This window comes from Ranitomeya imitator, chromosome 6, assembly GCF_032444005.1.
Source record: "Ranitomeya imitator isolate aRanImi1 chromosome 6, aRanImi1.pri, whole genome shotgun sequence".
Taxonomy (NCBI): Eukaryota; Metazoa; Chordata; class Amphibia; order Anura; family Dendrobatidae; genus Ranitomeya; species Ranitomeya imitator.
Genome location: NC_091287.1, coordinates 134410504 through 134434619, shown reverse-complemented (window position 1 = coordinate 134434619; position 24116 = coordinate 134410504). Strand labels below are relative to the sequence as shown.

General features: G+C 44.4%; 2 protein-coding genes across 5 annotated transcripts in view; both read left to right on the top strand.

The window, feature by feature from the left end:
* The window catches only part of TRAK1 (trafficking kinesin protein 1), a 239844-nt gene that overhangs the window by 36735 nt on the left and 178993 nt on the right, over window positions 1-24116 (top strand). For 3 of the 4 annotated variants that reach the window (XM_069730123.1, XM_069730122.1, XM_069730118.1), the window contains exon 2: window positions 13607-13658. The gene's annotated coding sequence lies outside the window, so the exon portion shown is untranslated. Of the gene's footprint in view, window positions 1-13606; window positions 13659-24116 lie in introns of those variants that run through there. The other variant, XM_069730124.1, reaches the window with a different exon arrangement.
* On the top strand, window positions 607-22544 carry LOC138643325 (uncharacterized). Its single transcript, XM_069732255.1, has 5 exons — window positions 607-976; window positions 1074-1275; window positions 1355-1509; window positions 1632-2823; window positions 22360-22544. The coding sequence occupies exons 2-5, from the start codon at window positions 1161-1163 to the stop codon at window positions 22542-22544; spliced, it is 1647 nt and encodes a 548-aa protein (XP_069588356.1). The 5' UTR covers window positions 607-976; window positions 1074-1160.

The window sequence follows — 24116 nt, the reverse complement described above, 5'->3', positions numbered from 1 at the left end:
CCTGCCAGAGAGCGGGGCCAAGCCTGCCAGAGAGCGGGGCCAAGCCTGCCAGAGAGCGGGGCCAAGCCTGCCAGAGAGCGGGGCCAAGCCTGCCAGAGAGCGGGGCCTAGCCTGCCAGAGAGCGGGGCCTAGCCTGCCAGAGAGCGGGGCCAAGCCTGCCAGAGAGCGGGGCCAAGCCTGCCAGAGAGCGGAGCCAAGCCTGCCAGAGAGCGGGGCCAAGCCTGCCAGAGAGCGGAGCCAAGCCTACCAGAGAGCGGGGCCAAGCCTGCCAGAGAGCGGAGCCAAGCCTGCCAGAGAGCGGAGCCAAGCCTGCCAGAGAGCGGAGCCAAGCCTGCCAGAGAGCGGAGCCAAGCCTGCCAGAGAGCGGGGCCAAGCCTGCCAGAGAGCGGAGCCAAGCCTGCCAGAGCAGAGACAAGCCGTGTCTTCTTCTGGGACCCCTCCCTCCCGTTGGCAGCACACTGAGGTAAATATATTTGCTTTTAATTTTGCTCTCGCTCTCTTTGTGTGTGTGTGTGTGTGTGTGTGTGTGTGTGTGTGTGTGTGTGAGAGAGATGGCGAAATCTTAATTTATTTCGCCATCTTTCTCTTTTGTAGGAAGCTGCTGCTGCAGCGGAGGTGCTCCCAGAAGAAGAAGGAAGGGGTGGAGAAATACCTGGAGCGGGATCACAATTGGTATAGATATTTCATTTATCGCAGAACCATAACCTCACACTACACCCAACACATAACAACACAAGATACTTACAGAAAGATCGCAGCACACTACACATCCAAACTGCCCATTTCAGACATCACACAACACATACAAAATGATCGTTATAGATATCATACGGCACACAACACCTAAAAAGTCTACGTACAAGCCTAACCTTTTTTGTTATTTTTCTTCTAGAGATCGGATTCTGGTGCTCGATCCAGAGGTCCTCCCAGTGGCTCCCAGGGTCATCGGCATCAGAGTCTGGGCGGCCGTCATCGTGTAAGCATCTTCTTTATTTTTTGGGGGGATTTTTGGTATTTTTTTTCTTTTGAATCTAATTTTATTTTTTTGCCCTTTTTTATAACCGGCTTCACAGCGTGCTCCTGATTCGGACGGCGAGGACATCGGACTTGATATTGACCTCCTCAGCGATCTGATCCGAGACAGGGAGCCACTGTGGAACATGGGTAACCGACGCCATGCTGATATCATCGTGACGTGTCAACTCTGGGAGCAAGTCTGCCAACAGCTTATAGAGAAGTGGGAAGACCTCGATGTTCGGGCCCAGAATCAAGAACGTAAGTATACTCAGTTCAGTTTTGTTGATGCATTCTAAGTATTGTTTGTAACCAATTTGTGTTTCTCCTTTTTTAACAGGTGAGAGGATTGTGAAACGGTGGCGGTCGATCAGGGATCACGTTAACAAGGAATTCAACAGAGATGCGGGCCCCGAGTGGTTCTGGAGGACGCAGGAGCAGATACAAGTATGCCGAAGCCCTGTCGTTCCTCAGGACAACAATGGTGACTCGAAGGTAAATATTAGCCACCATATGTAATAACCAATGTTTTACATGTGTAAACCTCTTTTGCCCTTTCAGCCAGGGCCATGCAATATTAGTATATTAATTGTTTGTTTTTCTCTTTTGTTCCACAGCACCGTCGGGAGTCTGAAGCAGAGTTGAACCCTTCTGGGGCGATCCCTCAGGAGGCCGCCACCGAGGGACAGTTCGACAGTCCCGGCCCCTCTGCACCTTCCCACTCTGCACCTTGCCACTCTGCACCTTGCCACTCTGCACCTTCCCAGCCTTTCCACACATCGGATCCCTCTGTCCGATCTGCGAGTGCTGGAGCATCCTGGCCGGTTCCATTGCATGTATCTGCTGGTGAGGATATAGCTTTTCCTGTACCCCACCCGTCTGCTGCTGCCACCTTTAGTACACCTGTAGCATCGGGGCGCCATCGGCAGAGGGGTCAGGTACAGAGCTATGTGCCCGAGTTCTTACACCTGAACGCATCCTTTCAGAACTGTCTCAAAGTTTTGTCCGAGCAAATGGCTGCAGGTTTCAATTTAATAAATAAAAGTATACTCGAGTTGCATACACTTCTGTTATCGATGCGTTCAGAGGCAAGTCAGTCACCGAACAACACTTTTTTCCAGTCGGTACTCGAGCAAATGGAAATGCTATCTGCTTCTCAGCAGATGCAAGTAATGGAAGCCTTCCAGCCTACTCTAGCGCTCATTGCCTCAAAAGCCGAGACTCTTGCCACCCATGCTGCACATGCTCTCCTTCCTCTACTGTCCATCACTACAGCCACTACCATCCTCCTGACCCGTAGCACCAACCTCCCCATGCCCTATCCCACCAACCTCACCATCACCCACATCGTGCCCGTGCCCCGTCCCACCAGCCACAACACTGCCAGCGTTACAGTGCCACATCCCACCAGCCAGACTACCAGCGTCCCATCCGTGCCCCTTCCCACCATTCTGACCAATATGATGATCCCGACCCATACCACTTCCCATCTACTTCATCCATGCCTCCTCTCCCTGCCCGCTACCAACAGCCTCTTTCACCTCCTTCCCAACCCTCTTCTCCACCCATCATTGCTTCTGCCTCCCAATCCTCCCAAAACATCACCTACACCCCCTCCATCCTACCAAATTCCTAACCTCAATCCCACTTTCCTGTCCTCCCGCTCAATTGCCTTCTCCACCCCTTCACCACTATCTATTGATCCTTCCCCACCACCAGCACATTCCTCTCTCCACACTCCCACTGTCGAAGTGTCCCTGACAGCCCCTCCAGCACTAACTCCATCCCGACTTATTCCAACCTTTATTTGTTTCCATTTTTTTTATGTTGTGTTAAAAATAATTTTAATAAAATTGTGTTGTTTAAAACAAAATTGTATTTTATTTATAAGATATTGATAACAGTTGGGTAAAACGAGGTTTATTGATTAGAGGTTAAATACTTTGGGTACTACCCAAACAGGTACACAACTTGGGTAAAAGGTTAAATACTTTGGGTACTACCCAAACAGGTACAGAACTTGGGTAAAGGTAAAAAAAGTGTTACTAGGTTCAAGACAAATTGTTCAAACGCTCTCATCCTGCCAGTCTATCCTTCCTGCGGGTGAAATAAAATATTCTGCAAATTGATCCTGAATTCGGGAAACAGTCGCAGAACTTCTATACGTTATGTTGCTATAATCAGCCAAGGTGGTTTCTTCAGAGTCGTCCTCAATGGAAAGCTGTTCCTTGGATATAACATAATTGTGAAGGACAACACAAGCTTTCACCACCTCATCCACAGTGTCTGTCTTCAAGTTAATGGATGTCAGTAGAACTCTCCATTTGGCGGTTAAGATCCCAAACGCACACTCCACCATTCTCCGTGCACGTGTGAGTCGGTAGTTGAAAATTCTTTTAGTATTGTTTAAACCACGGCTGGAGTAGGGTTTCAAAAGATGTTCTGAAAGCTGTAAGGCTTCATCCCCAACACAAACAAAAGGCATTGGTGGCTCAGAGGTTTGAGGCAGTGGTCTTGGAGGGGGGAATTGAAACGTTTTTCCATACAAATGCCGCCCCATAGAAGACAGTTTGAAAACTTGTGAATCATTTGAGCGGCCATACGCCCCAATATCCACCGCTACAAATTTGTAATCCGTATCGGCGATGGCCAACAGTACGATGGAAAAGTACTTCTTATAGTTGAAATACTCGGATCCAGAACCTGCCGGTTTCACGATACGGATATGTTTCCCATCCACCGCGCCCAAGCAATTGGGAAACTGACACACTTCGTGGAATCTGTCAGCTACTTCCAACCAAGTCTGCATTGTGGAATGTGGGATGAATTCGTCGTGCAGAGAGTCCCACAGTGCACGGCAAGTGTGATTTACAATTCCAGAGATGGTGGAAACTCCCAGTCTGAACTGGAAATGTAGTGAAGACAGGGATTCACCAGTAGCAAGGAATCTGTGATCAAAAGCAAAGCAGAAATTACTACAAATTCAAAATATCAATCGATGAATGTGCGCTACAAGAGTCCATAAAAAAAGAATGCTTACCGAACAGTGACCATCAGACGCTCAGCCGGTGTAGTGGAGAATCTGCAATATGTATCACTCCTTCTTATTAGATGTTCAATCCGCTCCACCAATACACCAAAGTTCTCCGCTTTCATCCGCACATAGCTGAAAAACTTCTCTGGCTCTCCTCGTAGCTCCATGTATAAAAGACTCCCCGCGTCATTCTCTGTGCCGTGATCGGGTAGATCCACAAACGGCGTCGGCACAGACGCATGATGCGCTGTCTCTCTCGCTCCTTCTCAAGAACAATTGTTTTCAATCTATTCGCCTCCACAATGAAATCCACGTTGTTCTGCAGAATCTTCGCAATAATGCCGTCCATCTTGCTCTGTATCTTGCTCCTCTCCAACCTGTCACTGATGGGCTGCAGGAACACTGTATATATAGTTTTCAGGGGGCCAATCACATTTTTAGCCTGTCAGGGGGCGTTTTTAAAAACCGGATCCGTCAAAAACTGGATGGAAAACCGGACAAAACGGTTGCCAACCGGATGGGACGGATCAGGTTTCTCATCGGATCTGGCAGAAAACCGGATTCGTCCCATCCGGTTTTCGCAAAATAAGCCGGATCCGGTGCTGCGGCGCGAATCGGCATGCGGCAAAAACCTGATGTGTGAAAGTAGCCTTACTGTAATGTTTATTATATCAGCCTCATTTGTCACAAATGTTTAATTTAAAAAAAAAAATCTTGTTTCCTTAGGAACCAATTACTTTGCAACATTCATTTTTTCATTTTCATGTTTTTGTAATCAAGAAATGTTTATTCCAAACCATAGACTCTAACCTTTTTGAAAAATACAGGATCCTTATACATTTTTTATATATGCATACCATATATAACCATTATAATTTTTAAGAAATGAAAGCTGAACTGTGATTGGTTGCCACAGACTCCAACATTGAAGCAAAGTGATTTCTGACTTCTCAGCATCTTCTTTTTTTTTCTTTCTTGGAATTTAACCTTTTATTGTGCTGCATGGCCAATATACAACAAGACTTCTTTTGTTCAAAAAGATATAAAGTTTGGCCCATTTTTCTGATGATAAATTCTTTTCTTTGCTGTGATTATGCTATAAAGTAAAGCCGAGCATATTGTTCATATACACAGCACAGCAGACATTCAATGTCACCTGTGACGTGCTGCAAAGCAGATCAACTTTTCCTGTTTTTTTTTTAAAGGGGTTGTCTGGTCAAACCGATAAGTCTGCAGTCACTCTGAATGACTGCAGACTTATGACTCTCCCCCGCGCATGCACTTTGCGCTGCAAAGATTCACCGGTTTCTGAGCCATGAGCGGAGGGTGTGTATGAGTTATACATACTTCCAGTCAGCGGAGACGGCCTCACTTCATACACTTGTATGGGGCGAGGCCACGCCCTCTAGTTGACCACACCCACTAGATGGTCGCGTCACTAGACAGGGCAAGGCCTCATGTTATACAAGTCAGTGGAGCAAGGCCACGCCTTCCTGATGGACCCCGGACGGGAGTATGTATAATTCATACATACCCTCCAGTTCAGAAAACTATTAAAGCGTTTTTTTCACTTGAGAGGTTCCCTTTAACTAAAATTTCTTCCGCTTTCATCACGGCATCCATTGTTGGGGGGAGAAACAGTACAGCTGAGCTTACAACTGAGCTTACAACAGGAGGAGAGCTGATAGTAAGGTTTGTATTGAGACAATGCTCCAGTCTGCTGTACTGCCCCTTCCCCACACTGACTGCCATGATGAAAGCTGAAGAAGTGTTAGTAATGACTCATCTGTGCAGTGAGGAGAGCAGGGCTGTCTGTCATTTATCTCTCACTGTGAAACCTGCATTCCCCAGAGGCAAACTGCTAGATTTCTGTTCTGCCCATAGACATTTACATATTAAGGAAAAACAGAATTTCTCTTAAATAAAACATCAGATCGCAGATACCAAGGTCTCATTTTGTTCAAATATCTATGACCTGCATGCCCTTCTAGACGGCTTAGGAGGGTTTACCCTTTTGGAAGGTTACCTTTTAAATTAAAGGACTTCTTATATAAAGTAACTGTATGTAGTCATACAAGGACATGTTTATTGTTAATGCAAATATTTGTCTAAGCACAAAAGCATTGAAAAGACAAATACAGAGAGGAAAATGTTTGTTGAGCTGTATAAGCAGACACTTCTAGAACCGGCGACATCCGCATAAATAATTGATCTTGTATATTGGAAGTCGACGGACGAGCGGCCTTATTTTAGAAACACTTTTACTCCATTAAGAGCCGTACTTCCATTATTCTTTTTAATTTTGAAATTCATATTCTTATTTGCATGCTCACTTACAATATGCCGGCATCATTAAAATGAACTGTATACTTTTCTGACTGCCATTAAAGTGGCAATTGATATTGATTTGCTACTTAAACGCCATTGCTTTCTGTTTTTTGTAGGTAAAGGTATTATACTACAGTAGGTGAATCTATTGTTTTCTGGAACATTAATAGCTTGTCTTTGGGTCTCGTTCACTCCACTGTATGTTCCATCCGATTTGGCTCCAGCAAAACATCAGATTGCACTCAAATCAATGTTATTCTATGGGGCGAAACACATGTCTGTTTTGTTTAGTTTTTTCTCGGACTGAGCCAGTCAACAGGTCACTGCGGGTCCGAGTTTGAGCTAATATTCGGATTGCACTTGGCAGTGTAAGTTATTGAGTCCATCTGTGGAAAACATCGGACTGCACACGGATTACATATGCCTTATGACATACGAATGTTCTAATGAAAAGAGGGGCTTCGGCCCTACAATAGAAGCTGAGCATTTATTTAAGTAGCTGCCATGTAATACTATGCTTTCTCTTCTGCGGCCCTTGCAGGAGAGCTCTCTGGTGGATGACCTGATGCATTTTGAAAGGGTTTACCAAGGAGCTTAATGATTTTTAATAATTGGGATCTCTAAGTTCCTCTTCAGCTAATTATTTTCATCTTTGATTATTTATTTTGGTGTATTTGTTAATGAATACCCTGAGATGTATAGTCCAACTGTCTCTGGAACCCTAACTATCCATGTCCCGGGGGTACTCTTGAAGGTAGAGAGGCCTGGGTCTCTGAATTTGCTATGCTCCTGTTAAACCTTAATCTGTCCCAAAACAATGATAACAGAAAACCTCTATTATACAAAAGCACAAATTAACAATAGATAGGAGAATAGGGATAGGGAGGAATAGACAAAATGGGAATAGGGACCAGGAGATAAACGCTCACATACTACAGGAAACTATAGATCACTACTACTACAACTCCACTTCAACTGCTTAGCTTTAGCACATAGCACAGGAAGACAAATATTTCACCGGCAGCAACTAACAGCCCAGAGCCAGTATATAAAGAGGATGTAAATGATTAGCAATTGCACCTGAGAAAAACCAGGCTGTATGGTCTCAGCAAGCATGGAAAGAACCCTTTACCCTCTCGGCATGGCATGAAGCTGAATCCATTTAAAATAGGACATAAATTACAGTATCTCTAAAGAAGACCTGTGATTTATTACACAACGTGACCGTCAAACTCCAGGTTTTCCATGGGGACGTGACTGTTATGTCTGCTAATGAAAGGTGTAATGAAGGCAATCCAGAGACACAGTGTGCCTAGCGATCAGAGCGCACACAGTGATCTGACAAATACCCAAAAACAAAAGAACGAGCTCTGAGACGTGGAAACTCTGTAGACTGCACACCTGATCCTATCCTAAACACAACTAAAAGTGGCTGTGGATTGCGCCTAACCACTACCTATGCAACTCGGCACAGCCTAAGAAACTAGCTAGCCTGAAGATAGAAAAATAGGCCTGACTTGCCCCCAGAGAAATACCCCAAAGGAAAAGGCAGCCCCCCACATATAATGACTGTGAGTAAGATGAAAAGACAAAACGTAGGGATGAAATAGATTCAGCAAAGTGGGGCCCGATATTCTTAGACAGAGCGAGGACAGTAAAGCGAACTTTGCAGTCTACAAAAAACCCTAAAGCAAAACCCACGCAAAGGGGCAAAAAAAAAACCACCGTGCCGGACTAACGGCACGGCGGTACACCCTTTGCGTCTCAGAGCTTCCAGCAAAACAAAAGACAAGCTGGACAGAAAAAAGGCAACAAAATAGCAAAAAAGCACTTCGCTATACAGAGCAGCAGGTCACAGGAACAATCAGGAGAAGCTCAGATCCAACACTGGAACATTGACTAGGAGCAAGGATAGCAGCATCAGGTGGAGTTAAGTAACGAAGCAGCTAATGAGCTCACCAGAACACCTGAGGAAGGAAGCTCAGAAGCTGCAGTACCACTTGTGACCACAGGAGTGAATTCAGCCACAGAATTCACAACACGTGACACCCTTGTGACACTACTGTAATACTGCTGAAAGTGCTGCACTACAATCCTGTAATCCTATGGCCAGCTTAGTGACAAAACGAGCACACATTTGCTTTGTGATTCATCTTGACTTATTATTAGGGTATGTTCACACGTTCAGGATTTCCATCCTTTTTTTTTCCTGACTGTTTTTTAAAAAACTGCAGCTCTTGGCAGAAAACGCAGGTCCTTTTTTTGGTCCTTTTTTGGTCCGTTTTTGATGCGTTTTTTGATGCGTTTTTTGATGCGTTTTTTTGATGCAGTTTTCTAGCCAGAGTCTGTGTGTTTTCTAGGAATTTTTTTAGGGTTAAAATGGCTGAAAATACCCTAACCCTACCCCTAACCCTACCCCTAACCCTACCCCTAACCCTAACCCTACCCCTAACCCTAACCCTACCCCTAACCCTAACCCTACCCCTACCCCTAACCCTAACCCTACCCCTAACCCTACCCCTACCCCTATTCTAACCTTAGTGAAAAAAAAAAAAAAAAAAATTCTTTATTTTTTTTATTGTCCCTACCTATGGGGGTGACAAAGGGGGGGGGGGGTGTCATTTACTATTTTTTTATTTTGATCACTGAGATAGGTTATATCTCAGTGATCAAAATGCACTTTGGAGCGAATCTGCCGGCCTGCAGATTCGGCGGGCGCACTGCGCATGCGCCCGCCATTTTGCAAGATGGCGGCGCCCAGGGAGAAGACGGCCGGACGGACACCGGGACGCCGGGTGAGTATAAGGGGGGGAGATTAGGGCACGGGGGGGGCATCAGAGCACTGGGGGGGGCATCGGAGCACTGGGGGGGGGCATCGGAGCACGGGGGGGCGGGATCGGAACACGGGGGGGGCAGCCACACTCCGCCCACGCACTTCCGCCCGCTCCCCGCACTTCCTGCTGCAGCGGTTCTGCACATCAAATCGCAGTAAAACCCGCAGATATATTTTTGATCTGCGGGTTTTACTGCGGTTTGGACCTCACAATGGAGGTCTATGGGTGCAGAACCGCTGCGGCTCCGGAAAAAGAATTGACATGCTCCTTCTTTTTTCCGGGAGCTATTCAGCGCGTCTTTTTTTTAACAATTTCCGGACCATGTGCACAGTGTGTCCTGTTTTCCATAGGGTACAGTGTACTGTACCCTGCATGGAAAACAGCTGCGGAACCGCAGCGGCAAAACCGCCGCGGTTCCGCGGTAAAAAACGCACTGTGTGAACATGGCCTTAGAGGTCCTCTGTATGTATGTGTGTGTGTATATGTGTATATATATATATATATATATATATATATATATATATATATATATATTCCTGTTAATGATTTCCTGATTGCAGTCCCTCAAAATACTGTGTAGTCTGACCAAGTATATTTTTTCTTTTATATATGTATATTATTCACACTCAATCATTCTAAGACCTACTCCTGTTATTGCTCATAGCAAAATTTTGCGATCCAATTCTCCGCTCAATTTCTCCAAGGGCACAAATGACCTTTACATTTAATTTTGCTAGAATCTCTGAAGCATGATGAGGATGCATTCACCAGTCATTTAAAATGAACCTGTCGTGTCCTTAAACTTCCAAACCTAGTGTAAATTTTCAGGGTAATACCATAACAGCGTTGTCCTACCAAGTTACTAAAAGCACGTCTACCAGGAGAAGATGAAGGACGCTCCAGTCATCGCTCAGTACATGGTGTACGGCAGCTGTGAGTGCAGCCCGGGACTCTGACAGATGTGCTGCAGAGGGAGCTGTCAATCAAAGTGCCATGTAGATATTGTGTAATTGCTGCCGATTTGTGACGCGGTCTCTGCCCTGACAGTTACAGTACAATACATATGGATGTAGTTTTGAAATGGTACAAAACACAATTTGAGCGGGCACCATCCACTTTAAATAAGTAGGGGAATCTCCTGATGCATAGCAATATAGACAAACAACATGGAAGAAAAAGTACATGCATCAAAGATTGGGATCACCATGCCAATAATTTTTTTTTTGGTTAAATATATTTTTATTAAAGAGAAGAGAATTTTACAAGAAAAACAGTAGTTGAAAACTACGTCAATGATCAAAGTACTTTTTCTTATAATATACAATTCGAGAAGAGTAACACAAAAAACACTCGTTCACAAACCTTGCATAAATCTTACATAAAAGAGAGAAAGAATAAGAAAAAAAAATAAAAAAAAAATTAGAGGGAGTAAACCCTCTAGAATGACTATGGTATCTTTAACATATAAGCAATAACTCCTTGCCCCCGCAACAGGCGAGGACTTTCCTTACCGTGAATAAAATAAAGCATACCTAAAATCAGTTCGCCCATGTCCCCTAGAGCGAGACATGCACGCAAATAGTATCATTATAAAAGTAACTGATAAATCATGGTATAGACCTATCACACCGAGCTGGTGGAAGGTGAACAGCTCACCCAGGGGGGAGATTGAAAGAAGAGGAAATAGAGGGGGGAGCCCGAGTAGGTGGGGCTCAAGAAAAGAAATATAAAATCAGAACACGAAAAGAAAGGAAGAGTAGCATAGTAATCGACTGTAGAATAGACAGGTGTATTCAGGTAAACCGGTCAGGGAAACGAGCAGAATCTTTAAATAGAATCCATTCAGTCCAGATACCTAAAAAGGAGACCCTTGTCTGTGAAAGGTCTGCATCAATTTCCTCCATCCTAAAGATGGTTTCAAATTCTGAAAACCACTCCACAATATCGGGGGGAACCGGGTCTCGCCATCGGCGGGGGATCACCGTTCTAGCAGCCGCTAGACAAAATTTGAGGATGTCCTTTTTTTGGGATCTCACTGAACCGGGAATCATGGAGAGCAATGCCATCTCCGGAGTACCAGTGATGTGCTTGCCTGTGATCAAACCATAATTTCTGAACACTTGGTCCCAGAATGTTCTAATCAAGGGGCAGCCCCACCAGATATGCAAAAGGGAGCCAATGCCATTTCCACACCTCCAACAGCAGTTTGAAATTGTGGGAGAAAATTTGTGTAACCTGTCAGGTGTGAGATACCACCTATATTGCAGTTTATACCCCTTCTCCGAGGCCTCACTGGAACTCGGGAGTTTATGGTTCATCAGGAAGCAACGCTCCCATTCCTCATCCGACAGAATTCGCCCTAAATCCTTCTCCCAAGCAGACTGGAAATAGAGCCTTGCGTCAGAGTCAGGTGTTGAAAAAATTGAGTAGAGGGAAGAGATTCCCCTGCTCGGGGCGTCACCACCGGCAAACAACAGTTCCAAGGGAGAGAGTCTACAGTTCGAACCCTTTGGCAAATTCAAAGAGGTCAGGAAGGACCGGACCTGCAAGTATTCCCACCATAGAAGTTTAGTGGAGGGAGATTGGGTTTGGAGGGAACAGAAGGTGGGAATCTCGCCATGCTGAAAGATATCACCAACCCGTATGTCATCCTCGTATTTCCATCCCATGAAGGCTTTCCTGTGAATGCCCGGAGGAAATGCCGGGTTGCAAAAAATAGGTGTAAGAAGGCTGGCCCCAGCAGGAGCGGACCCCTTCACACCACTGCAGTGCCATGCCCTCATAGCCTCTGAGGTTAGGAAGGAAAATCTCCCCTGTTGAAGAGCATATTGCTTTGCATGCCAATAATTTTAGTATAAAAATAACAATTTTTATTGACATCACCACACAAAAACCATTTTAAAAACCCCCATACAGGGTGGAGGATTAGGGTCCAGATAGACAGGAGTTAAATACGGTACTCAAAAAAGAAAGACTTCACAGTCAATTCCAATTATATATATATATATATATCAATCAATGGGACCAAACTCGGAGTAATATTAACTAGTCAATATATGCATGCTGTTATCCCATTCAGAAACAAACAACAAAGTCCCTATTAGAGTGACACATTAAATCTGAAATCCCATAATGACCCCCACAGCTGAGGAAAGACCTGAGTATCCATAGAGCATGAAGAGATCAAGTGCTCTCCAGGGGTTAAGATACCGTCACACTAAGCGACGCAGCAGCGATACCGACAACGATCCGGATCGCTGCAGCGTCGCTGTTTGGTCGCTGGAGAGCTGTCACACAGACAGCTCTCCAGCGACCAACGATCCCGAGGTCCCCGGTAACCAGGGTAAACATCGAGTTACTAAGCGCAGGGCCGCGCTTAGTAACCCGATGTTTACCCTGGTTACCATCGTCAAAGTAAAAAAAACAAACGCTACATACTTACCTACCGCTGTCTGTCCCCGGCGCTGTGCTTCTCTGCTCTGGCTGTGAGCACAGCGGCTGGAAAGCACAGCGGTGACGTCACCGCTGTGCTTTCCGGCTGCCCGGCGCTCACAGCCAGAGCAGAGAAGCAGAGCGCCGGAGGACAGACAGCGGTAGGTAAGTATTTAGTGGTTGTTTTTTTAACTTTAACGATGGTAACCAGGGTAAACATCGGGTTACTAAGCGCGGCCCTGCGCTTAATAACCCGATGTTTACCCTGGTTACCAGCGAAGACATCGCTGAATCGGCGTCACACACGCCGATTCAGCGATGTCAGCGGGAGAGCCAGCTACGAAATAAAGTCCTGGCCTTTCTGCCCCGACCAGCGATATCACAGCAGGGGCCTGATCGCTGCTGCCTGTCACACTGGACGATATCGCTAGCCAGGACGCTGCAACGTCACGGATCGCTAGCGATATCGTCCAGTGTGACGGTACCTTTACACCAAAAAACCCTAAGGCAATAGCATGGCAGACCGTGTCAGTGTTAAGACCCAGGCGTATCAACGCTTGTAGCGTCTTCCTCAAGGTCAGCGGGTTTTTAAAATGGTTTTTGTGTGGTGTGGTCAATAAAAATTATTTTTGTGCTAATATTATTGGTGTGGTGATCCCAACCTTTGATGCATGTACTTTTTCTTCCATGTAGTTAGTTTTGAAATAGTAGCGCTCCACATCATACTCAATATGTTGGCGAAATGCCCCAGGGTTCACCCATTCATTGTATAGGAGTGACATCCATGTGAATCTACATGTAAAACATTCTGAACTTGCTACAAAACTGCGGCCAGATCTGCAGCAGAAAAACGACGCCATGCATGGTCTAGCCGTGGATGATGCGTCTGTGGTTTGCATTAGTAAATCATATTTTTTATCTGTCATTATTATCACTAATGTGCATCCATATTTGTGTTTTTCAGGTGAGTCCTGGCAGCAGATCGGGCCGTGAACAGCGAAATATCACAAGGTCCTGTAAGTATTTGACGTGTAAAGAATATTTCATAGTCTTGTTCCAGGAACACAATAAATAACAGTTTTGTTACTTTTGTTGTTTTTGTTTTTATTTACAATACAATGTTGTCTTTTCCATTTTTATTCAAACGCCTAAAATGTCTGCATAAGGCCGGGTTCACATTACGTTTTTGGCGTCCGTTAGATGGACTGCGTTACATCGCGGCATAACGCGGTGTAACGCAGTCCGTTAATGCCGCCATTTAGTTCAATGTCGGACGCATCGCTAGCGATGTACCGTCATTGAGTGACGGACCCTGGGACGCGGGCTGCAGCGTTTCCGGGTCCGTCACCGCTAGCGCAGATGGAGCATCTGCTAGTTCTATTTGCACTAGCGCGACGACATAACGCAAGTGCCGATAACCGCAGCCCGTTAACGCATGTGTTGAACGGGCTGCTGTTAACGCAGTGTGAACCTGGCCTTAGGCTGTGTGCACATGATGAGTATTTACAGCAGATTGTTCAACAGGGAAAACCCTGTGTAAAATACGCTCGTTTTGATGTGTTCTTTGTTGCATTTTTATTTTCACTTTTGACATGCATAATTGAAAAAGGAAAGAAAAAATAAGCAGCGTATGAAGGAGATTTCAGAAATCTCACTTACTTTGTTGGAACTTTAAAACGATTTATTTATTTTTTTTGAGCCGGAAAAAAAAAGCTGCAAAAATGCAGCTGGAGAACAAATACTAAGGGCACGTTCCCACGTTCAGGATCTGTTGCGGTTTTGACGCTGCAGAATGTCCGCGCCTATTACGCAAATTAGACACACATTTACGTATTTTACACATGCGGATTTTCGTCATTACTGCAAGTCTGTGGGGAAAATCCGCAAGAGAGATTGACATGCTGCGGATCTGAGAGACGGTCCACATGTCCGTCTCCGCGGGTGATCTGCAGGTGCACATAGGTGGACATGGAATGTCTAGAAATCCCATCCACTATGCTGTAACATTGATGCTCAAAACCGCAGCAAATCCTGAACGTGGAAACGTACCCTAATAACAGAGAAGCTTTTACTTTTTCAGATTCTATAACTTCGATATATGAAGATGATCTCTGGTGCTGGGTTACAGTAATTATGGGCAGGCTTGTGAAATCTCATTCCGTAGGTGCTGAGATCCAGTTATAAAACTCCTGCAGACATCAAGGGGATGTAGCGCATCATCCTCAGCCGCTCGTCATGGCGTCCACGACACTTTCCTTTGATCTTCGGCGTGACGCACCTTTAATAATCATTCTAGACGATTGTATGAAGCTGGATGTGCCTGATCCATGAGCCTCCATGGCTGCCGGCCGTGTTCAGCACCGTTCTGTCCCTCTCACTTTACTCTATTTATAGATGCTCAGAGAAAGCTATGGAAGGAGTCCCAATGAGCGGAGCCGCTCTCTGAGAAATCTGCTGAGCTACTCCCACCCACGCCTGACATTCAAGGTCACATGCAAGGGTGGTCTGGCCCAGCCGCCTCATTGGGAGCATTCTGCTCGGACAGCCGGGGCTAAAGGAGGCCTGCTCATTTCTTTGCATTTGCCCGGGTGAGCTATAAGATCATGAATGTTGCTTTTTAGAGCGCTGCTCATCTTTTTTTTTTTTTCTTTTATTTCTAATCCACTTATGAGTGTCCGTGGAGCTTCTAGCCTTTTTATAGTTTGAAAAGTTACTTGCATTAGTTACTACATGAATATTTATTGTGCTAGGGTCTTCCTATTGATTAAAGCGTACTCTGTATGTGTCTGGGCTTTGCTGGTATGAAATATTCTAGTTTTAGTAAGGTCACCCTGAAACCTTTCCAACATATTCTATTATAGAACTGCTAAGGTGAGTCTGAAACTCTATCAGACCAGTGACAAAATATACAAAATAGAAATATTGGGTTATATTCCATTCTGACCTTCAGAGAGGGGCGAGGAGTTTGGATGCACATGTGTATCACCCAGTGTACAAGGACCTGCAGTCAGATGGAGCTGGCATGTTCTTTTGTGGAACTGTATCTGTTGGTGGTCATGTACAGATGATTTGATTGGTTAAAAGGGTTTAAAGTAGGAGGGCTGTGCATTATTGTATTGGCAAAGAACCAGATCTATACTCGGGGTCGGTATGTTGCTGCTATCACTATATTATGTCATCACCAGTGCAGAACGTTGATAATGTTTAGGCACTGAAGACACCTAGGATTATTATAGGATGCTGGTGCCTGGCTGCTGCTGTCATTTTATTATGTCTTCACCAATGCAGAACATTGATCATTTTTGGGTACTTAAGACACCTTGGTTTATTATTGGATGCTGGAGCCTGGTTGCTGCTGTCTCACTTCATTACGTCATAACAAATGCAGAAAGTTGATAATTTTTGGGTACTGCAGCTATCTTGGATTATTATTGGATGCTGGAGCCTGGCTGCTGCTGTCACTTTTATTATATCCTAATAAATGCAGAATGTTGATAATTTTTGGGTACTGCAGCTACCTTGGATTATTATTATTGGATGCTGGAGCCTGGCTGCTGCTGTCACTTTTATTATATCATAATAAATGCAGAAAGTTGATAATTTTTGGGTACTGCAGCTGCCTTGGATTATTATTATTATTATTGGATGCTGGAGCCTGGCTGCTAATGTCACTTTTATGATATCATAATAAATGCAGAGTGTTGATAATTTTTGGGTACTGCAGCTACCTTGTATTATTATTATTGGATGCTGGAGCCTGGCTGCTGATGTCACTTTTATGATATCATAATAAATGCAGAGTGTTGATAATTTTTGGGTACTGCAGCTACCTTGGATTATTATTATTGGATGCTGGAGCCTGGCTGCTGCTGTCGCTTTTATTATATCATAATAAATGCAGAAAGTTGATAATTTTTGGGTACTGCAGCTGCCTTGGATTATTATTATTGGATGCTGGAGCCTGGCTGCTGATGTCACTTTTATGATATCATAATAAATGCAGAGTGTTGATAATTTTTGGGTACTGCAGCTACCTTGGATTATTATTATTGGATGCTGGAGCCTGGCTGCTGATGTCACTTTTATGATATCATAATAAATGCAGAGTGTTGATAATTTTTGGGTACTGAAGACACCTTCGATTATGGGATGCTGGAGCCTGGCTGCTGCTCTGCTTTCCATATGTCTTTATACTGCTGCTCTGCCTTTGTAGAAGCACAAGCTTCACAGACATTAAGTACAATAATGGGAATCTGACACTTGGATCATCCTGTCCTAATAGGGTGTCAATTAGTGATTGATCTAGCAATAATAATTTGCAGTATTTAACCCTAAAATGCTGGCGTGTTCTACAGGTAACATAGCGGTAGCACTGGATCTAGGCCAACTATAATTCGCAGCCCTCCCATTCTGTATTGGGTGCAGTGGGGCGGCATGATCTTGGTGACTCAGATTCCCATTTGTAATGGTATGAATTACAAATAAACAGGTAACGTTATATTAAAGGGGTTGTCCGTTATTTTGTCTAAAGTTGGCTACTAGCTAGACATGTGTTTGTATATTAAAATAACTATTACTCACCTGTTACTATCCACCATGTCTGCTGCAACCTCATCACTGATCTCAGCAGTCATGTGCCATCTATTCAAACATCACCTGCATGATCAGTGATTGGCTGCAGCAGTCACATCAATGATGGCATGAAGTTGTTGCTGTAGGAACAAATAAGCAGAGACTATATGAGCATAGACCATTAAGGATATGTGCACACGTTGCGGATTTGCCTGCGGATTGGCCGCTGCGGATTTGCAGCAGTTTTCCATCGGGTTTACAGTACCATGTAAACCTATGGAAAACCAAATCCTTAGTGCCCATGGTGCGGAAAATACCGCGTATAAACGCTGAGTTGTATTTTCCGCAGCATGTCAATTCTTTGTGCAGATTCCGCAGCGTTTTACACCTGCTCCTGTATAGGAATCCTCAGGTGTAAAACCGCACTAAAAACGCTGGAAATCCAAGTGCGTTTTACCTGCGGACTTTTCAAAAGCGGTGCTGTAAAATCCGCACACGAATCCGCAACGTGTGCACATAGCATCAAGTGACAAATAAGTAGTGAGTATTTTCAGAGATGAGTGATCGCTTCTTCCAACTCTGACCCAGGTTAGTGCTCTCTGGCCGTGGACAGGACTTTTTGTTTCCGGACCTTCTGGGATCAGTTTAGGATTTACTGTGCTGGCATGTCGTTATCTGTTTGCCACGCACCAGGCCAGCAATTAAACGCCTGACCGAGGAACACGGAATATCAGGAAATTCACGCAGCTCCTATCCACGGCCAGAAATCACTGACTTGGCCCGAGGTTGGGCGAATCCATTCATGCTCATTTATAGTTAATTTATTATATTAACACATGGTCAGCTTTATTATTATTATTATAAATAAAAAACATGAAAGGGGAATGCTGTGGGCCACAGCACAGGCATCATTATTTAGCCCTTTGTTAGGCCTCATTGAGATGTCAGTGCTTTTCACATGTGCAAAAAATGGTACTGATGTTATTAGTGTTTGGATCAAAGTTTGGTGATTGATTTTTATTTATGGATTAAGAATCTACAAATTTCCTATCCTTTGCAATGTTAAGTATATACAGCATACAAATGGTGCATTAATGCTATCCATGTGCTATATGTGTTTCTCACGGACCCATAGACTTATATTGGCACTTCTGAGCTGCCTGTAAAAACGGACATATGAACAGTCCCATAAACTAATGGGTACATGTTATATCTGTGGAGAATATGGATGGATAGTATACGCATGTGCAACATTGATGTCTGAATGAGGCCTTAAAGGGATGGTCCACTGCTGTAATTAATACAATGCCAAATATAATATAAAATAAAAAGTGAGAAAATTAACACAAACATACCCACCATCACTGTATATATATGTATATGTGTATATATATATATATATATATATATATATATATATATATATTTATTCAGGAATCTCTGGACTCTCATCTGACGTGTCCGCCTGCCCATCCTTCCTTGTCTGAATTCGGTGGCTGGCAGCCTTCTCATCAGATGGGTCAGGAGACCCTCAGAACAGTTGCTGGTTGGCAGAAGTGAACCCCACATGTCGGACATTTATGACCTTTCCTGTTCATAGCCCCTTAGATCTCATTTCTGTATGGCACATCCGTAATATCTTTGTTAATAGCTTTATGAATTGTAGCAAAATATGCAGAACATTTACTGCTTCAGATTTTTTTTCCCTAGCTGGAATATTACCGAGTCATTTATTTTTATGGACATGTTTCCCCCATATATGCCAAAGTCCGGCACAAGCTACTTTATAAATGTGGCACAATGTCCGATTCCCTCTCCCTGTCGGAGTCCATATAGAGTACTGGTGCTGTTCTGTGTTCGGATCACTGACATGTCTTCACGGTATCTGAAGGTGACCGGTAACAGAGCGGGAAGCACAGTCACAAGATGAAGTCCCAACGCGGAAGCTGCTGGCCTGAAACCTCAAGCACTAATAACGTCGTCTTCCCTCTCCTGTGCTTGACATGATGCTGGCAGTGGAATAGTTTCTTCAGAGTTTCGGTATCTCTAATATTCAGGCTCCTGAGTAATGCACCTTTATCTGTCCGTCCCGTTACTACATTAGCGATGATGTTTTCGTCTTATTTCTCTTCTTCACAATCTGATGTTGCTTTCATTGTCCTGTTCCTTGTATTTCCCGTGTTGTTCCAGTAGTTGGTTAATTTTCCGGCTAGACCAGTTCTTGCCGAGAAGCTCGCCTTCTGAAAAGATCATTGTTAATGCGTTGAATGCAGGCTTCAGTTTACGAGGTGCCTCTATAGCGGTGCACTGAATTGTAGTAAATCCGGTTAAGATGAATGTCCGCTGAGCTTGCCGAGAGCGCTTTTCATTATTTCACTTTTCTTCTAAACTCTTTTATCCAATATGTCCTGTAAGTGGTCACTTCAGATGGCAAATCGCCAGTTTAACAAACTAGATGAATAAAAATAATGTGTTGAATTTGTTTTAGGCTCCCAGCAATTTTATTTTTATTATTTCTTAAAATTTTCCTTGGGAAGGCCGTATTCGAGATGAGCACTTTCTTCTTGTACCTGTCAGTATAGTACAGGAGAATGTGTGTGCTTTATGACAACTGAAAAGAGTAGGCGTTCGTTCAGTATGACTATTGGCACAAGTACAGGCACGGTAATCTTTCTTCTTGTCAATTGAAACCATGGCAATTTGCAATATGATATGAAAATTGGCCATATAGCAAAGAAACAAAAACAAAAGAAGCTCATTTTTAAACCATAGCAGTTTTACTGTGCCCTTAATAGGGTTATCCCCTTTCACCTTTATACCTGGCATTTCCTTCAACCTGGCTGTAGTGTTAGTGGCTTTTCTGCTTTTGTAGGCCACTTGCCTTGATTCCCTCCCTGTGATCAACAGTCCTGTGAGTTCTACTCCTTTACCTCCCATTGCAGCATCTGTGGTGGCATCTGTCAGACATGTTCTTGATTTGAGCTTCATGCTGGTATCTACTTCTCCCAAGCCGTCCCCTGCCTAGTGCCGAGAAGCTCTACTCCCATTCAGGTCTTCTATTCCGAGGGGACCTCTTTAAAAGACTACAGGATCTGGCATATGTACAGAGTCGTAAAGCTTTTGAACAGTCAGATGATCTGATGGATTTGTTTTAAAGGATTGTTCTTATCTTATCAAATTGGTATAGTTAGTTAGATAGCATGAAAATAAACAAGTTTTCAAAGTTTAATACCTGCTTTCATTCTGTTGCTATGAGAGCTTTTGTATTTTATCGTTTACAACTTGTTGTCAAGGAGACTGGCCACCTAAGTATGTGCAGTAGCTACATTCCAGGCTGAGGAGTTAACTCCTAAGATCCCATTCACCTCTCAGCAGCCTATTAATTTCTGACTTTATATGATCAGTCATGCAAAAGCATAATCCACTAGCACCTGTCACTGCTTCAGAACAGTTCTCCTAGTAAAGTGATAAATAGTAACTGATAATATAGTGATAACAGCGTAGACTTCAGGCTAAGCACACTGACAAAACCTGAGTGTGCACAGCAGCAGGGACCTACAGACCAGAACTGTCACTCAAAAAGGAGTGCCCACCCTCAGCAACAATGAAGAGAAGAGATGTGTGCAACTGAACTTGCATTTTGTGTAAGCCCTCGTGAAGGAGCTTTGTGCTTCTTCCTGTTGAGCAGCAAGTTGCACAGCAGTTTAACGTGAACCTGTCACCAGGTTTAGCCAATAAGAGATAAGGCCATCACCTTTCAGGGCTGATATACAGCATTCTATAATGCTGTATATGCCCCCAACCTGACCTGCAAGAGAAGAAAAATAACTTCTCCTATACTCGCATGTGGGGCGCTCCTGTCCGATGGGTTTTTTTCTTCTTGTTCTGGTGCCTCCCATCTTCTTACAATCCCCGTCCTCCTGCTTGATTCGTGTGGATGACACGTCCCTTCGTCATCCACTGAGTCTCCTCGGCACATCACTCCTGCGCAGGGAAACTTATCTCTTTGACCTTTCCCGGCACCTGCACACTGCAGTACTTTGCTCTGCCCTAAACAGGCCAGAGAAGTGCACCTGTGCAGGAGCGTGGTGCCGAGGAGATGCATCATACACATGAAGCAAGCAGGAGGGTGACATCGCAAGAAGGGAGGCATCGAACCAAGAATAGCGACACCCATTGGACCGGACTGCCCGGCCGCAGGTGAGTATAATAAGTTATTTTTCTTCACTTGCAGGTAGGATTGGAGACTGATATACAGCATTATAGAATGCTGTTTATCAGCCCTGAAAGATGATGGCTATCTCTTATTGGCCAAACCTGGTGACAGGTTCCCTTTAAGCAGTTCCTTGGAGTCTAAGGACCTAGACCCTCACCAATCTGCTGTATGGCCTAGATCAGTGTTCCCCAACTCCCGTCCTCAAGAACCACCAACAGGTCATGTTTTCAGGTTTTCCTTAGTATTGCCCAGGTGGTGGACTTTTTGCCTGTGCAGGTTCTGTAATTATCACCTGAGAAATACTAAGGAAATCCTGAAAACCTGACCTGTTGGTGGCTCTTGGGGACTGGAATTGAGGAACACTGGTCTAGATAATAAATGAGTAGTCTGGTCAGAGAACTTTGACCTTATCTATAGGTCATCGAAAGCAAGATAAGTGGGGTGCGACACCTGGCACCATCCCTGATTGGCTGTTATTTCCAACGGATGGATGTAAACACATTTAAGACAGCTGCTACCCTTCATTGCATAGCTGTCTACACCAGGTACTGCAGATCCGCTTGTATTGAAAAGCATGGCCATCGCTGAAGCTTGTAACAGCTATGCGGTGATCGTGTCTGGTGTCAGAACCCCTCATAGATCTGATACTGATGACTTTTCCTATAGATTAGTGTGACAACACAGCATTTTATCTTAATTAACCAGATGTCTATTTTCAGTAAACCAGGAGTGGATATTTGTTGATATGTTGCTTGCACATTATCTAAGCCAGCTAGCTTGTTGACTTGCAAAACAAAGGAGTAAAAACTATGGAAATTGATTAAAAAGTCAACAATGCGAGTCCTCTTCACATCTTTCTCTTGACCCCTGGATGCTGGCTTGAATAACCGTTGTTAACTATAAAAAGTGGATATGCACCTCTGTAACAGGGACATTTACATCTAGACAGCTAAGAGATCCAAAGAACCAAAGACTCTGTACAAGACAGCAGTCAAGACATCTTGGCTCCCTCACGAGGGACACAGATTTGACATGCTACAGGATGCTGGCCCGGCTGAAAGAATACAGATCTGCTCCATTGACCATCACTAAACCATGGATACTTTTGAGGTAGTCAGGATTTGGACCTACCGGTCACCTGAGCCCCATGGATTCATTTTGGGAAGCCAAGAATGGGACCCACCGGTCACCTGGTTTCATGAAAATGTTTGGTGAAGCCAGGTTGTGACCCTCGAGTCAACTGGCTTTGTACCTCAATGAAGCTTCCTAAGCTTGCTGTTGCCTCCACTCAGTGAGTGTCAGAGTTGGCCTTGGAAGCTCTGAAGTAAAGGTACCTTCACACATAACGATATCGTTAACGATATTGTTGCTTTTTGTGACGTAGCAACGATATCGTTAAGGAAATCGTTATGTGTGACAGCGACCAACGATCAGGCCCCTGCTGGGAGATCGTTGGTCGCTGAACAAAGTCCAGAACTTTATTTCGTCGCTGGATCTCCCGTGGACATCGCTGGATCGGCGTGTGTGACACCGATCCAGCGATGTCTTCACTGGTAACCAGGGTAAACATCGGGTAACTAAGCGCAGGGTCGCGCTTAGTAACCCGATGTTTACCCTGGTTACCAGCGTAAAAGTAAAAAAAAAAAAAACACTACATACTTACCTACCGCTGTCTGTCCCCGGCGCTCTGCTTCTCTGCACTCCTCCTGTACTGGCTGTGAGCGTCGGTCAGCCGGAAAGCAGAGCGGTGACGTCACCGCTCTGCTTTCCGGCCGCTGTGCTCACAGCCAGTACAGGAGGAGTGCAGAGAAGCAGAGCGCCGGGGACAGACAGCGGTAGGTAAGTATGTAGTGTTTGTTTTTTTTTACTTTTACGCTGGTAACCAGGGTAAACATCGGGTTACTAAGCACGGCCCTGCGCTTAGTAACCCGATGTTTACCCTGCTTACCCGGGGACTTTGGGATCGTTGGTCGCTGGAGAGCTGTCTGTGTGACAGCTCTCCAGCGACCAAACAACGACGCTGCAGCGATCGACATCGTTGTCGGTATCGCTGCAGCGTCGCTTAATGTGAAGGGGCCTTTACAGCGGTTCTTATCTCGGTGAGTCAGCAGTAGTATGAGACTCTGTAATTTTGCACTATCTTGTGTATTTTGCTGGGACTGTAGTATGTGTTTGCCTGTTTTCTGGTTCAATAAATTATTGCCACACTGTTTTACCCTCATCCTGTGTTGTCCGAGTAGTATCACGCCCATAGGGAAAGGAGAGCGGGCTTTTGGTGGGATGGTCCCTGGTCCATGCAGTTTTGGCTAGCGGACCAGGGCACCTGCTGACAACCCCTCTTTCCCCCGTCTCTTCACAATTGGTTATTATTATTCTGACCTGACAACCCCTTCAAGATGAGGTGTACCCACTTCAAAATGATAGGTGCAAAAACAATCAAATTTTATTGCGCCAATCTTTCCATTCATTTGAATGACCAAATGTATAGCTGTGCACGTTGCGCTTTTTTCTTTTAATTTAACCGCTTGATTTTTAACATGTATTAGAAAAAGCCTCATGTCAATTTTTTGGTTTGTTTTCCCTTTTTGATGAGCTTTTTGTGCATAACCGTGCAAACATACAACTCTATTGGTAGACCTCTTAAAATAAAAAAATATATCATAAAATGCAACTAAAACGTCATGAA